Source organism: Lampetra fluviatilis, chromosome 1 (assembly GCF_964198595.1).
Source record: "Lampetra fluviatilis chromosome 1, kcLamFluv1.1, whole genome shotgun sequence".
Lineage (NCBI taxonomy): Eukaryota > Metazoa > Chordata > Hyperoartia > Petromyzontiformes > Petromyzontidae > Lampetra > Lampetra fluviatilis.
In genome coordinates, this window is record NC_136275.1 from 12,604,481 (window position 1) to 12,621,517 (window position 17,037).

At 44.8% G+C, this 17,037-nt stretch overlaps 1 protein-coding gene across 1 annotated transcript in view; it reads left to right on the forward strand.

Moving 5' to 3' along the window:
• The first annotated feature begins 1,402 nt into the window (after positions 1-1,402).
• The window catches only part of COL6A2 (collagen type VI alpha 2 chain), a 31,848-nt gene continuing 16,213 nt past the window's right edge, over positions 1,403-17,037 (forward strand). The window contains exons 1-5 of the mRNA XM_078856449.1: positions 1,403-1,757; positions 3,890-4,011; positions 12,537-12,908; positions 13,172-13,434; positions 13,741-13,761. Of these exons, the coding sequence (XP_078712575.1) occupies positions 3,924-4,011; positions 12,537-12,908; positions 13,172-13,434; positions 13,741-13,761 (744 nt within the window). The 5' untranslated portion in view covers positions 1,403-1,757; positions 3,890-3,923. The remainder of the gene's footprint in view (positions 1,758-3,889; positions 4,012-12,536; positions 12,909-13,171; positions 13,435-13,740; positions 13,762-17,037) is intronic.

Below are 17,037 nucleotides of genomic sequence, written 5' to 3' on the forward strand. Positions count from 1 at the left end.
TTGTGTCTGTGTTTATATATCTGGATGGCTTCATGAACAAATCTCTGATGATAGCCGGTGGTACTCTGCAAACCCACTGGCTATTGGTGCCAGAAAGATGTGACACTACTTAAGCATATTGGCACGAGACGGAGGAAAGTGGTAACAAAGGACGAAATGTGCAGTGGACACCTAACGGGCTATATGCCCATTGATCGTGATGATCTGTTTGACACGACCAAAATACGCTCCAAATCACGTTTGACCAAAATACGCGTCAAATATAGAACCACTGGGAGTTACCGATATATACAACACATTTCACAACGTAAACATGAAACGATGCACAATTAAAATCAATCCGGAAAGACTGCTAGAACAGTTTAACACGTAGGCTTTCGCGACCAATATTATTCATAATCAACGTGTTTGAGTTTAAAATTTTTTGTAAATGTTGTGGTTTCACGCTTCAACACACCGGTGGGCTAAAAATGTGTGAATGTTGTGGTTTCACGCTTCAACACACCGGTGGGCTAAAGCAGTGAACGATTTGTCTTTTGTCAACGTGACACTTTTTTGCTGATTGGCCGTGTCGGGTGGTGGAGGGTTACGACACATTTATAAATAACGCGATCTAACCCAAAAACGTTGATTATGAACTGCTAGAACAGCAACATAAAACAAAAGTCCCTAGCCGGAGGGCAAACTGACCCCCCCACCCCAACCCCCGTTCTCCCCCAAGACGATTTCCCGAGATCCGCGGACACAGCGCCGCCTGGCGGAGGCGGCTCCAACGCCGCTCACTGCGCGAATTCTTCGTCGCGACTTTGGTGGCGCGCCGATCGCGCGATCGCGAATGGAAACCGTGCATCGCGCATTTGGGGGCATCGTCGACACTCAACTTCAGGAGGAGGGAGGAGCTCGCCTGCGAAGGGCACAGCTGTGGGCACCGCGTCGTTGCGCTGTGCGCAGATTACGTGCCGATGGAAATATGCTGGATGCGAGGGAGTTTCATAATACGTTATAATTGTGTAAATGACGGTAATGTGTTATCATGACTGTACTTGTATACCACCAGTTGTCTTCCTGCACACTCGAACGTGTAATGAAATTCCGTAAGTATACTTCATGTACGCACTCAGATGACAAGGACTATAACTTGGCACGCATTCCCTTTATGAAAAGTTCACATTGGAATTGGCCAAGGAGGCTGCAAACGTTCGTCGCACACAACGATTCTTCAGAGTATTATCCTACGAGCGGCAAGTGGTTCAAGTTCTATAAAGTTACGCGTAGGAACAAACACGCGTAACTGTCCACGCAAGCTTTTGTGCGTAGAAAGGGACTCGCCAACAGCCCCGCTCCTCCCTCCTCGAGCGAAAACCTCCTCCCTCGACTCCCCGAGTCAGTGAAGAGTGCCGTGGTGGTGGTGCTCCGCTGGAGCTTAACGCGCTTGGTGGGTGACACAGCTGGGTTGTGACAGCACTCGCAATGAGTTGTGCCGGGACTGTGACGGCGTGTGCCTGTGCGTGAGTGTGCGTGGGTGTGTCCCCTGCCTGTCCTCCCGGTGTGTCTGTGTGTGTGCGAGAGAGTGTTGTCCGTGGGGTGTGTTTCCCCCGTCGTGCCGCAATCCACGCGCGTCCACCCCCGCGTACCCCGCCCTCATCCACGCCCCCCCCCGCTCCTCACTCGGCTCCCGCACGAGAGAGCAGCTCTGCGCTTCTGCTGCTGCTGCCCATCCGCTCTGCCCATCTCTCTTCTCACCACCGGATCACCAGGTACCCGTCCTCTCGCCACTCTTGCCGGTACACTCAAGCACATACACACACACGCACATACACACACACATCGGGAACATCTCTCCCGATGGAGCTTTACGCGCAAAAGATGTTCGTTCTGCAGCGGAGCGCAATTATGGCTTGCGGCGCCAACGCGCTAGAGGATTCCTGTGGGCTGTGGTCTCTCGGATTCCGCCTGCGTCGCTGGGGGTGCGATGCAAGTCGAATCCGTAAGTTATCGGTTCTTGATCCGAACCTCTTATCATCATCTGCGCTCGCAGATGTGAAATTGTAAGTTGTAGTAGCGGATGATGAGTTTCGGAGTGGTGCATCCTTTGTTAGCACACGCGCAAATGCACACACATACTCCGCACTTCAAATGTCGCGGAACGCGATGTGTCGTACACAAATAATGGAGCAAAGTGAAGGAGTTGATTTTAAATGCGCAAATGCGTTGTACGCGGGTGGCTTGGGTCGAGTCCTCGGGGTGTGCCGACACATACGGGTGAGCAGACACAGACGGGTGAGCAGACAGACGGGTGAGCAGACATCCGACGGGTGAGCAGACAGACGGGTGAGCAGACAGACGGGTGAGCAGACAGACGGGTGAGCAGATAGACGGGTGAGCAGACGTCTGCCTGCTGCCTTCGTGGGAGCAGGCGCCCTCCACTGCGCTCCCACGTAGCCACACGGCCCGATATCGGGCTGTCTTCTGCGTTTGCACGAATACCGATGAGCTCCAACGCACCCGAAGCCCGCTCATCTGCTGACATTAAGAGGCTTTATTCTGACACTGTCGGTGGCGGGTCTCTTTAGACCCGGAGAATGAGATGAGTTGTAACGTTATTGCCATAGGCACAACGTCGAGTGACCGATACGTGGGGTCACTGTTTGCCTTTGGGAGTTCTGAAGTGCGCAGTGGAACGGTTGTACGCGCGCGCACGCACACGGTGCTTAGGTACGTATGTTGAACTTCTTTCGCACCGTACGTAGCCGACCGTGCTAATCGGGGGTTCGAATACACCACTGCATGCAGAGGCCTCGAGCCGTGCATTCAGACCTGGTCTGCTCTTGAAGGCGCGCGGTTTTGGGGTTTGATCGGTGAGGCTTACCCACATTTGCGCCACCGCTCGGGGACCTCCAAAGTCAAGTCAGTGGCCCACTGATCACACGGTCGTTCTGAGGCGACCCTTTACGTTGGTGACCCATCGCCAAGTTGCGTCACATCTGTTGATTTCTAGTGTAGTCGTTTGAACACACAATGATGGTGCCTAACCCCGAGATTCACACTGGTTGGGTTGCGAACTCGTGATCGCGACGGGAGTGGTGGGAGTCGTCCTCCTCTGGCAGCTGAGTTGTGTCCAGGCCCAAATTCAGCTCCATTAGAATGGGGGGGGGGGGGGGGCAGTAGATCGGCTGTGTGGAAAGCCACCATAACAGCGCGGTTGGCTACGTACGGTGCGAAAGAAGTTCAACATACATACAACAGTGCTTCACACGCGCCAGCCCTGCCTATTTTCTAGCGAGAGTTAATTTATACCTATAATGGCCTGTAGCCATGACCAGGTCGGAGACGTGGCGCCAGGAGGCTTTCACTGAGCATTGGATGACATGGGGTTTTAAATAATATACATGTCAGGAAACTATTTTCCAATGGAGACCTTGGTTTAAATTAGTGCAGCAAGACAGCTAAATTATATCAATGTATGTGTCCTGTCATGACATTGATCAGGAAATATGGAAATTGACAAATGACGTGGAACAAAAACTGAAAAGTGCATAAATAAGCAGTCAGAGGTGCATGGGTGGAGTTGAAACACGTGGATCAGACACCATTTGCAGTTTTAAAACATCAAAGTAGGCTTCGTCAGAACACGTGACTAAAAGAGGTAATGGCATATGATCAAAATTAACAATGGAGTGGCAGCCCATGATGACATTCTAAGACATACATCAAAGAGTGACATCAATATGAGTGCGTGTGCAGTGCTATATGAATTATTACATCACAGAATCGTGAGAGAAGGCGATGAATAGGGTATGCCTTCATCCACCTGTGGATTGATCATGGCTGATGATAATTATTATTCGTATTTACAGTCCTATAATGATTCTTTCTCTGTATCCCATAGAGTGCCTGCCCATCCGCCGGCCCCAGCAAGGAAGATGATGCTGCTGCTATGGGCTCCACTTGCCCTGTGCTGTGCCCTGCTGGCCGGAACGCGCACCTCTGCCCAACGAGCTCTTCCAGCAGGTGCCGAGCGCTCCTCCCCCCACAAGCAGCACCCTGCACACTAATACACATGGGCTTAATGCCAGAGGCGGGGTGTGCCACGTACATCCAACTCCAGTGATGATTCTTCTGTATGGCCAGTGAATATACACTATTAGAGATTCAGTTCTAAACGATTTAGCCATTCAGTTGTTGTTGGGGCAGTACGACATTGTACATTCCGTGAGAGAGTTTTATTTTTCACGTATGCATCAGGTATCCGCATCTCCCTTGGTTTCTTTCTACGGATTAATTTAAGCGCTGCCCATTGTTTGGAAATGGAAGCCCGGCATTTGTAGCGGTGGGCTCAGTGATAATGTGTTTTTTTAGTACGTTAGGGCACCAACTCATGCGCCGACACACACGTAATTGCTGCGGTGAACTGAGATACAAGAATCATATGAAGTGCCTTAAGATGAATGAGCTATATTGAATGCACCCTAGTTATTGATATAGGGAATACGAACAATACACACCACATACATGAATTATGTTTTTTACCAGAATAAGTGTCTTCGGTGTTTTCCTGTTTGTGCCGTTGCTACTTCATCATCTACAGAGTTGGCCCCTTTTTGCACAAGGTGAACTTGGTGGATAATTTACACAGCAAGCATGTGCACCTAGCAGCTCAAGCTCAAATTTCTTTGAATAATAAAGTATCTCTACTTTTTTTCAACGTTTTATGTATGTAATGAAGGATGGGTGGGTTTTTGGATCGGGTCTGCACCATCATGTACCTCAGCGGCTGCTATGGAAGAATTCGTCTCTTATAAAAAGTTGGGAATAAATATTTGTGTTTTTTTCTTTACTGTGGTCAATAAACCTATCTGTACATATCAGCGTATTAATCAGTCCTGAGCTAACTCTGACATCTGTTTCCTCTTCCAGTGTATTTATTTGTAAACGAATGGAAATTAGTAACATTACCTTGTCACACATACTCTTTGATTCTTTCGGTAAAGTCACGTAGGTAGAAAAATAGCAGATCACGACGTTTCGATCGCAACACAAGCGACCGTAATCAGGTGGAACAGATACAGGAGAACTGCAGGAGAACTGCTGTCAGCAGCAGAACTGCTGGCAGCAGTTCTCCTGCTGACAGCAGTTCTCCTGCTGATGACGGTCGCTTGTGTTGCGATCGAAACGTCGTGATCTGTTATTTTTCTACCTATGTGACTTTACTGAAATAACCAAAGAGTATGGATTCCTGCAGTCACGAAAGCTTCAAATCTAGTCACACATGTTTTGCGCACACGGAATGGTTAAATAATGAAAATCTGTTGGGCGTTCTGCTGAGGTCTCTGTGTGGTACAATCGCGGCTTTTGACAAACGGAGAACAGACAGCGCCACCTGCTGTAGGTTTTCTCCTGCGCAGCTGACGACACGGTTTAGCCACTGTGTGGTGTTTTTGTGTACGGAATTACAATACAAACAGACCTCCCTTCTGTGACTCCACATACAAATAAAATAAGTTTTAGTGATCCAGGGCTCCATCGTATAGATGGGGTGATCTTGCCATGACCGTTTGGCAAACCATCAGCATTTGTTTCATAAACCTGTCTCTTAAGACGGAGGTTTTCGTAGCCAATACAATTATCCACATTTATTTTTTGGGTGACACCATGTTGAAAGGTTATTTAGCCAAGCTAATCATCATCATCAACCATGGTAAATCCATTTCTGCATATCTATGGAACCTATTTGCCTGTATCAAAATGATGAAAAAATAAGAATAGGCTTTTACCCTTTCTGGCAATAAAACAGGTGTTAAGATGTTCAAACATCAAACCTTTTGAAAGGCATCAAGTCTGCATTAACCACACATACTCATGGCAAAACATGCAAACAGACATGCTCTGATAATATATGCATTGTCTTTGAAACTGCTGGATTAAGACTCCCCCAAGTCACCGCTCTCTCAACCATTTCTCACGATTCTGCTATTGAATTCACTCCCCTTAGCACCTGCACACACGCTGATTTCATTGCTCCATCTCCTCAGTGGACATCCTCTGGAACAAATTATATTCTTTGACTGCCACTGTCATTATTCTCAACCATCACCCATCATTCCTTCTAGTGCCATATTCTGCCTAAGCTAACTTACTATTGTTTACAAAATTATGTCACTGACATGCGTATGTTCTCTAATCTATGTGTTCTTCTTCTGTCTCAATGTAATTCCAAGCGTGCATCTCCCCATGCTTGTTTGTACACTTTTACGTTTTTTGAAAAAAACACATTGTTAATGACCATGTTTCTGAATCAAGCACCATAGAATGTAGGCCAAGCTGTCTGCTGCTATTTGAGAGAGTGCCCTCTCTTTGCACTTAAAGCTATGTGGTCCTAATTATTTAACTACAGTTTTTGCTATACTCTTTGGTTATTTTGGTAAAGTCACGTATGGGTGAGTTAATGGTGGAGACGATAGGACGGAGTGGGGTACCTTTGTGGATCTTTGGAAGGTCATAACATCTGGGTGGTCACGCAACTGAAGGTTTTAGAGAGCGCTGCTTGTTCGAATCGATAAGATAAGTCGAATTAGTGATGATTTTGTTGGTTTTAGTAGCCACGCTATTGGTCGGATCTCTGTTAATGTTTGTATAACTGCCATCATTAAGAAGGTCCTGAATTTTGTTGTTGTAAGTGGTTTTATCCATGATGGCAGTGGCATTACCCTTGTCGGCTGAGAGGATGGCTATGTCATCTCTAACACGTAGGCTTTCGCGACCAATATTATTCATAATCAACGTTTTTGGGTTTAGATCGCGTTTATAAACCCAAAAACGTTGATTATGAATAATATTGGTCGCGAAAGCCTACGTGTTAAACTAACTAACCTCTATGGGGAGGATACTTTTCTTAAAACCAGAAAATTGGAGAAGCTCCGCATTAAGCGGATGAAATTGATATCTTCATTGGCGTTCCTCAAAAGGTACAGAGATTCGAAGGGAATACCAAACGCAGTTAAAATAACACATCACATCAAGTCTTCTAAAGCTAACAAAATACTACAAAAAGCTATCGAATTATTATTAATAGAGAGAATACAACACAACAGGAGTGAATTATCCAACATTTCTGAATCGCTAAAACATCAGATATATAAAATCGCAAATCTGTCTGTCTGTCTGTGTGTGTGTCTGTCTGTGTGTCGCCGGACCATACGCAGTTTCATTGGACGAAATGTAAGGGATTTGCGAGACACGGCGGTTGCCCCTGGCAACGGGTAGCGACGCATTCGCTGGCTGGGGGGGGGGCAGGGGTAGCAGCCCATCTGTGTATATATGTAAGGTTATTAAGAAATATATTTTTCACCCGGGCAACGCCGGGTACTTCTGCTAGTCTATATATATAAAATCGCAAATCTGTCTGTCTGTGTGTGTGTCTGTCTGTCTGTGTGTCGCCGGACCATACGCAGTTTCATTGGACGAAATGTGAGGGATTTGCGAGACACGATTGGTCCGTTTGGTTTTCCACGGCGGTTGCCCCTGGCAACGGGTAGCGACGCATTCGCTGCGGGGTGGACGCCATTTTTATTTCCCGTTAAAAATATGCGCACGCATTAACACGTGACTCTGAGGTAAATTCATCAAAGTTTCACGTCCTCTTCACTCCCCCCCCACCCCAATGTGTGCAATTACTATTATAGGGTCGGTAGATAATAAAATTATAACGATTAGACAGTATTATTGTAGCGCGGGGGGGGGGTAACGGCCCCAGTACCCAGCCTCAGCCGGGTGGGCAATTTAGGCGAGGCCGGAGGCTCTGCACGGTACTAGGCCTCGACACCCCACCACACTATAGGCCGTACATATTACTGCACAGCGGCCGAGGAGATCGTGGCTGGGGGGGGGGGGGTAGCAGCCCATCTGTGTATATATGTAAGGTTATTAAGAAATATATTTTTCACCCGGGCAACGCCGGGTACTTCTGCTAGTTTACATTTAAATATAAGCAATAGTGTGTCCATGCATGATTGGAATATAATCGATACTATAACACAACAATCGGCTGATAATGTGTTTAATCTAGCAAATGCTAACCAAATTAACAAATTTTCTAGACTTTACAATAAACAAATCCCTATTAAAAACAAACAATTTAAAAACAAAACCGTAATGAACTTGACTAACACTGATTTAACCACTGACATGATTTCTGTCCTTTCTAAAGGCCTTAACTTTGCCGTTACCCCACGCACAATTCCAATGGATGAGATAATTGCTGAGGTAGAATCAGCAGTAAGACTCCTTCCACATAATGAGGCAGAGATGACTAGACACGAGGTTGCCAAAATAATTGAGAATAGTAAAGTACCAAAAGTAAATATTAGCTCGAACGAGGCAAAAGCCTTAAGAGAGCTTCGTCTAAATAAAGATATTCAAATCCTAGCAGCTGATAAGGGCCGCACTACTGTAGTGATGTCACGAGCCGATTATGATAATAAAATTAAAGATGTATTAGAGGAAAGTACCTACATTAAAATCAAACGAGATCCAACTAATACTTCAGAACGTAAGACTACTACAATTATTGCAAATTCATTAATCCCAACAAATGAGCAATTCCTAATTAAAACAAGGGCTTCGAAACCACCTAGACTGTATGGGCTACCAAAGATCCATAAAATCGGCATCCCTTTACGACCCATAGTCAGTACAATTGGCTCTGCCACATACAAATTATCAAAATATGTAACTAAACAAATACAGCCCTACATCGGTAGGACATCATCATTCATAAGAAATTCAGAACATCTTGTGAATATGATCAAAGATATTAAACTTAACCCTAATGATATTTTGGTGAGTTTTGACAGCTACAGGCTTAGTGCGGCCTGGAAGCGTATTATTAAATAAGATACATTACAATTCCTTATAATGGAAACAAACACTAACTGATTACTAATGTAGCATAATCACAATAAAACACATTCCAAATGATTACTAATCTACAACTCGCATCATAACAATAGCCTGATTACTAATCTAGTATATAATTACAATAACCCCCCCCCCCTCAAATCTTTGCACCTGATGAGTTAATGAGTTAATGATGACGTCACCCTGCTGCTGCTCTATATAAGAACGGGAGACACAGCAGAGCCTCACCATTCTGGCGAATTGCCCGATGATACTGGATGTAATTACCAGCAAAACGTTGTACTCAAATTGTAAATATTGTGGTTTCACGCTTTAACACACCGGTGGGCGAAAGCAGTGAACTATTTGTCCTTTGTCAACGTGACACTTTTTTACTGATTGGCCGTGTCGGGTGGTGGAGGGTTACGACACATTTATAAATAACGCGATCTAAACCCAAAAACGTTGATTATGAATGTGTTATCTCTGTTGTTTAATTGAGAGAGTTCAAAACGCTCATCATTGCTGATGTTTCTAATGGGTTTCTTAGCGTTTTTGAGGATAGCAGCGATTTCATATCTAGCAACGTCTGCCGGGATGTGTCCCAAGCCTTTGAGGGATACGTCGACCTGGGAGAAATTCAACCCTTTAGCTAGTACCGATTTTAGGCTGTTGGAAATTGGGATGTTACTATGATTGATGACAATCTTGTTAACATCTAACTTTTTAGCGTGTGGCTCTGGCTTCTTTTTTGACAGGAGGTTGAATTTAGCAATCAAGTTAACTTTACATTTGGTTGACATAGAAGTAGCTGAAGAAACTGTCATGCTATCTACTTGGTCCCAATCAGATGTGGACATTTTATCCGTTATTTCTAAGTGTGATTGTAAGATAATCTTGTCTAAATTATCAAGTTCAAATCGGAGCAATCCTATTCTCTCTGAGATTAGAGCTAGGCTGGCCCTAAACAAGATCCGTTTAGAGTTAGGAGAAGTGAAAGCAGCAGATGTGAGTGTAAAGGCGATCGGTATTACCTTGGTGTCGCGGCATCTCTTCAGAAAGGTGAGAGACTCGATCAGGTGAGCCTTCTTGTCTTGCAGTCTGTTAAAAGATATAATAGTTGTGTGGACCCCCCCCCCGTAGAGGCGGTTCAATCTTGATTTGAAGCTTTTGTGACTGCAGGAATCCATACTCTTTGGTTCTTTCGGTAAAGTCAAGTTTTTATTATGTCATCCTGCCACTTTTGGGCAAAATGATGACCGTTTTGTAGAAAATATTTAAAACATTCCCAATTTTTAAATTCTTGTGTGGGTGAGTCCACATAAAAACATATCCATCCCATCACTACCCATGACACAATTATGTAATTGGCCAAAGTGGCCGAGATTAGGGCGAAGCTACAGATATTGGGTCACTTTCTGCCAATGCTTGTTGGTATGGTGTGTTCTGAGAGAAGAGAGAGCATGGCTGCCCATTCCGCATCAGTGGCACCGTTCTGAGCCTGCCATAGCACGATTCGTCATTAATTGGGCAGTAAGTGTGTGCTTTGGAGTCAAGGGTTGGTGGATCTTCATGGGTTAGTGGTTGGTGGGGATTGGTGGGCTGGGGATTGGTGCATCGTCTTTATTTATCTTCATTTATCATAATAATACAGGTAGGAACAACAGTTCCACACTGCCCACCAGGGATTATTTGTCTGTCTGTCGTGTATAGCTACGCCCTCGATTTGTATTTCATAGAGCGCTTCGGGCGGGCTCAGCACCACGTGACGCGCCGCCCCACGCAGCTTGCGCCGCGTGACAGGGATCGCACAAATGCGCTGTCCAACCAAGTTCCTTACCTGCCCACTCCAAAGGAACGTGTTTACATGAGCATTATCATTAGAACTTTTGAATTTTGCCTCAGCAGAAAATACATTTTACATGAACTGAACCCACGGTGACCCCTCCAAACCCTTCTACAGCCGTTAAGCACAGTTGTATAGTCAGATCTAAAGCTGTGATTGACAATGTTCATGTTATTGTTTGCTCACCAATCAGTGCATGCCAGTTGGCCAACCTTATTTTGGATTGTCATCCTGTGTGTGTTGCTCATATGGTTCTAGTTTCAACAAAGACCCAACCGACATTCCATTTGTAATAGCCAACAGCCGCTATGAGATGATCGAATGGTTTACTTTTTTATTGGTTAGAAGATCTTATTAAGTCTTATCGCATGTAAAAGCAGTTTTCTTTGAAGAAGCTTATTTTTCTCTGGGAAAAAATATCGTAAATATACCTATATTGTAAGTGTATGTATAGTTATTTGTGCTCTCTTAACATACAGTTTTTATGTTCAGATTAGCCAAATAAAGCCCACAAGTGCATCAGCTAAATTAACATGAGAGAATCGTTTTCATGTCTAGCAGTTACATGTATTACACTAGTTATATAACTGTCAGATCTTCGTGTGTGAAATATTAACAAATTACTTTGGTATAAATGTAAAGATCGCCTTTATACATTCATATTAATGTATGTATACCGCGGGAAATTGTATGTATGTTGAACTTTGCAACATATGTAGCGAACCATGCTAATAGGAGGTGCGGGGGACGGACAACAATCTAAACACAAGCAGTTCTGAAGCAATGAGTTTTTTTTATCAAAATTTTAAAGTGTTCAGCTCCAGTGGCTTCCTAATATCGGAAGGAAGAGCTTTCCAGATGGCTACAGAACCGCATCTGAAAGTACGGGATGCAGTGACTTTCTTTGTTCGATGGCTCGCCAAAAGCCACTGCGGGGATAACCGAAAAATTGGTATGACTACTGCGTAGGTTTTCACAGTTATGCTACAAAGTTCTGCAATGTGTTTGGTTGTACCGCGTCTCATTCGGCATAATATCCGACGTTTTGCTCCACATGCTGGGAGATTTATCACGTTGAGTGAAACGTACATCATGACAATACACGGACACATGCCACAACTCGAAAATACATCCCAGAAAAACTTTCTACGTTTACATTAATCCAATAAGTTGCGAAATGTATCTAGCTCATTGTGGTTTATTTATTGGTTTAACTGATAATCAGAATGCAGCAGAATTCAGATAAAGCCACTCATACAATCAATTTTCTTGTTTTGTTTTATTAACGAAACTGAATGTGTTAGTTAATTGTAAAGACCAGAAGTACTTTTCCAGGCCTCTGAAAATATAGTGTGATTCACCACTGATTGTGCAGTCTGAAAAAAGCGTATGTTTCATACAAACACGTCAATGTGCTCACGCCAGTATTGGTAATCCATGAAGTCTAGGTGGTTTATAAGAAATCTGAGCTTTTCTTAACAACCTGATGATACTGGATGTAATCTCCAGCACAAACGTCCAAACCAAATTAAATGTCGTGAGATTGCTCTCAAACAACAACATCGGTGCGACTGCTGAAGCAGGAATACATTTGGCACGTTCCATTCACGTGACACCTTGATTAACTGGCTGTGTCGATTGAAGGAGCGTTTACGACATGGACTTTTACACGACCTAATCTAAAATAAACCAATTATGAATCAGAAATATAAATATATATATAGATATATAAAATCCCAAGCCTGTATGTGGAGCATTGTGTCACGTGCAACATTGTGCGGTGTGTTGCTTTCAGAGCCGCTTGTCTGCAATGTGAGCCTTTACCTGGCACTGGACACGTCTGAGAGCGTGGCACTGCAGTACCTGCCCTCAGGCAGTCTTGTTGATCACCTCAAGACGTTTGGCGTGGAGCTGGTGAAGCGTCTTCCTGAAAGATCGTCTACCTTTGGCTATAAATTCGCTTGGCAGCTGGGCGGTTTGCACTTCTCTGATATAGTGATGGAGTTTAGTCCCATCACGGAAAACAAAAATGTCTTCCAGAAGAATATCAATGCGATCAATTACATTGGCCAGGGCACCTTCACGGACTGCGCGATCAAAAACATGACCCAGAAGATTATGCTCGCTCAGCAGAGGGCGCAGTCAAACTTTGCTGTGTTCGTCACAGGTGAGTGGAAAAGCAAATTGTTACTATTATTTTAAATACATTTAAACTTGAGTTTAATTAAGATTGGTTTTAATGATAGAAACACCTTTCTTGCATTGGAAACCACCAGTGTCAACCAATACAATATTCTGCCCTTTGGGCCTTATACCTCTAGAGTTACATTGTCCCTCATCCACAATGATGTAAAATTCACATATTCAAAAAGGAAAAACATCGTCTTCATAAGACTCACTGCACTTAACCCTGCCATGCGTTTCTTACAGATGGTCATGTCACGGGACAGCCCTGCGGAGGGATATCTGAGGCGGCTGAGCAAGCCAAAGAGAAGGGAATATCAATCTTCTCTGTGGCATCAAGTGTCAAACTTTACAAATACAATATGAATATACTGGCCAGCAACCCGCTGAGTGCCTTCCGTAATGAATACTTTGCCTCCAGAGACCAGGACCTGGACACAGACTCCAAAGATCTGCATGACACGTTTATTCTTCGAGACAAGACCATCAACCTCATCATAGAAAACATGGTCTGAAAACAGTCTGAACAACCACAATGCATATAGCAATAAATCCTACTACACAGTAAATGTAAGAACAAAAACACTTTGAATATTAGCAACTGGAAAAGAGAGACCGTCTGGTGCATCCTTATACAAAGCCAGCTTTGTACTGCGCATCACATCTTCTCACAGACGTATTTCAAAGCGTGAGAAATACAATAAATGGATGTACAATATGGAGTAAAATTTGCTCCAACCGTAGCAAATGTGCTTTATGTGCTCATGGATAATGCCGAACTTGCTTTTATTAACTTTGCTCATTTGTGTCTGTAGGTTAAAAGAGCTGAAGATACGGTAATACATTTTAAGTTATTCATCCATACATACACTGATATATAAGCCAAGTGAGAGCCCAACCAAATACCTCGTCCATTGATCTCTTTTGCCAATCATTTTGCTGCATGTTGGTGTATTTGACGACCATTTACATGCGAATTTGGAAAAATTCCAGGATTTGAAATTTACAAAGTCTTGTACTCCTGGTCGGGTCTCTCTTGGCGAACCGGTCTGGGGGGAGGTTCCAGACAAATAACGGCCCAAAAAAAAGTCCCTTATGAATGGTTTTGAAATATAAAGATCAGAGAACCTTGCCCGGACAAGGTATACCAGGACATCCCCCTGAAGCCAGGCCTGGGGGTGGGGTTTGCCAGCAAGCACCTGGTGGCTACGTCGTGCCTTCTTGTGGGCCCACCATCCGCAGGACAAAGAGTGAGGGGTGGGTGCGATGCCAGTATGGCAGGGAGAGGGAAGGTCTTGGATGGACTGGATCTTGGCAATGGACACTAGCTATTGGGAAGTGGAATGCCACGTCACTGGGAGGGAAGGAGCCGGAGCTGGTGGAGGAGGTGGAAAGGTATCAACTAGACATAGTCGGCCTCACCTCCAACACACAGCATTGGCACTGGAACCAAACTTCTCGATCGGGGGTGGTATCGCTCCTATTTTGGAGTAACCCCTGGTGAGAGGCCCCGGGTGGGTGTGGGGATACTCACAAGCCCCCATCTGGGTGCTGTTCAGTTGGAGTTTGTCCCAGTAGATGAGATGGTCGCCTCAATGAGACTTTGAATCTCAAAATGGAAAACTCTGACTGTTGTCTGTGCTTATGCACCAAACAACAGTTCAGAGTGTTCTGCCTTCTTGGAGACGGTGGGTGCAGTGCTCAATAGAGTGCCGCCTACCGACTCCATGGTCTTCCTGAGCAACTTCAATGCTCATGTGGGAAACGATGGAGAAACCTATAGAGGTGTGATTGGGAGGAATGACCCCCCTGATCGGCGCTAGTCACAGAAGGTTAATAACAAACACGATATTCGAACACAAGGATGCTCAAGTGTACCTTTGGCCGAAGGTCAGTCATTGACTTTATAGTTGTATCATCGGACCTAAGGCCGTATGTTCTGGACACTCAGGTGAAGAGAGGGGCAGAGCTATCAACTGATCACCACCTGTAGGTAAGTTGGATCCGACGTTTAGGGCACTGACCAGATTATAATAATTCAAATTTATAATGCGAGTTTCATCCTAGGATCCCAATGCTCAATGCATGGAAAGCAGGAAACAAAAACACAACCAGGGCAACTGACCAAACTAAAGAGGGAAAGCCAGTTTAAATCGATGGGTTTTTTTAAGCAGAAATATATCTATCGACTCTGATTTCCTGATTTCAAATGGTAAAGCGTTCCATCGATTGGGTGCCACGATAACAAAAGCTCGATCACCAAAAGAGCGCAACCTAGACTTGGGAGTGGTGAGCAGTTGGAGGTCGGAAGATCTTAAGGACCTTGATGGAATATATAAATGTATTAGTTCCTGCAAGTAATGTGGGGTGAGCCCTTTTAAAGCCTCATAGATTAAGAGCAGTATCTTAAAATCAACTCGGAATTTTACCAGTAGCCAATGAAGGGATAAGAGGACTGGTGTAATGTTCTCATGGAATGGTGTACGTGTAAGCACTCTAGCAGCTGCATTCTGAACAAGTTGGAGTCTACCCAGTGCTTTGCTCGGTATCCCAACCAGTAAAGTGTTGCAGTAGTCCGCAGATGACAGGAAGTGATGGATTCTTGCAATATTTATTATGTGGAAAAAGGATATTTTAACCACCTTAGATATATGTGCCTCAAAGGATAATGACTGGTCAAATTGAACGCCAAGATTTCTGAACTCCCATGTGGGACTGACATCGTGACCATTAATCAACAAACAAGGGCGAACCAATGTTAGAAAGATGTCGAGGGGAGCCGATGAGTATGGCTTCAGTGTTGTCGGCATTTAGTAGAAAAACTTTTGGTGCAACCATGAATTCACAACTGTTAGTGATGCAGATAGATGCTGTTGCATAGGTTGGTCCTAACGTTCTATAAATTTGAGTATTTGCATAACAATGATAGGATAAGAAAAAATGCTGTAGCAGAATACCCAATGGTGCCATGTAGATGCTAAAAAGTAATTGGCCAAGCACAGATCCCTGCGGAACACCACAGAGAAACGGTCTAATTGGTGACTTGAAGCCATAGACGTAGAAGGCCCAAACAAATTATGCGGGTTTTCTGGAAACGTCTGGTGAAAGACCCAGTGCAGAAAGATTTCAACTTCCACCTCCGGGAAAACTTCTACACTCCCAGGGGAGGTCATGGACATTGAGTCTGAGTGTTCGATGTTCAGGACCTAGATTGTCGATGCAGCTGCGAAAAACTGTGGCCTCAAGGCAGTTCGTGCCTGTCATGGTGACAACCCTAGGACCCGCTGGTGGACATCAGTGGTGTGGGAAGCTGTCAAGTTGAAGGAGGCTTTTTGAGCTATGCTCAGAAAAAAAGGTATCCTGACTCAATTGAGGGTGGCAGCAGTAACAGTCACTGAAGCCAAAGCCCAGGCGTGGGAGGAGTTTGGAGATGCCATGGAGAGGACTACCGGGCAGCCTTAAAGAAGTTCTGGCAAACCATCCAGGACGTGGCCCAGGCTGTTCTCAGTCAAGGTGGCATACATTGACCTCAACTAAGGAGATAGTCGAGAGGTGGAAGAAACAATTTGAGGAGTTCCTCAACCCGGTGGACATGCCCTCGTCTCAGGAGGCAGCCCTGGAAACAGCTGGGTGTGTTGGATCCATCGCATCTGCTGAAACCGCTGCGTCGGTCGAGGGCCTTTGTAGTGATAAAGCTGCTGGGGTGGACAAGTTGTTAAAAGCGCTGGGCAGTGTAGGAATTTTGTGGTTAACATGCCTCTTCAATGTTGCATGGAAGGCAGGTACAGTAACTCTGGATTGGTAAACTGGGGTCGTGGTCCTCATTTTTAAGAAAGGAAACAAGAGGGTGTGCTCCAACTACAGAGGGATCACACTCCTCAGGATCCCAGGTAAAGCCTATGTCAAAGTGCTGGAGAGGAGGCTGTGCCCACTGGTCAAGCCTCAGATTCAGGAGGAACAATGCGGATTCCATCAGGATTGTGGAACAATGGACCAGCTATTTTCCCTCTCACAGTTATTTGAGGGGTTATGGGAGTATGGTTCTCCAGTTTACCTCTGCTTTGTAGACTTGGAGAAGGCATATGACCATGTTCCTTGGAATGTCTTGTGGG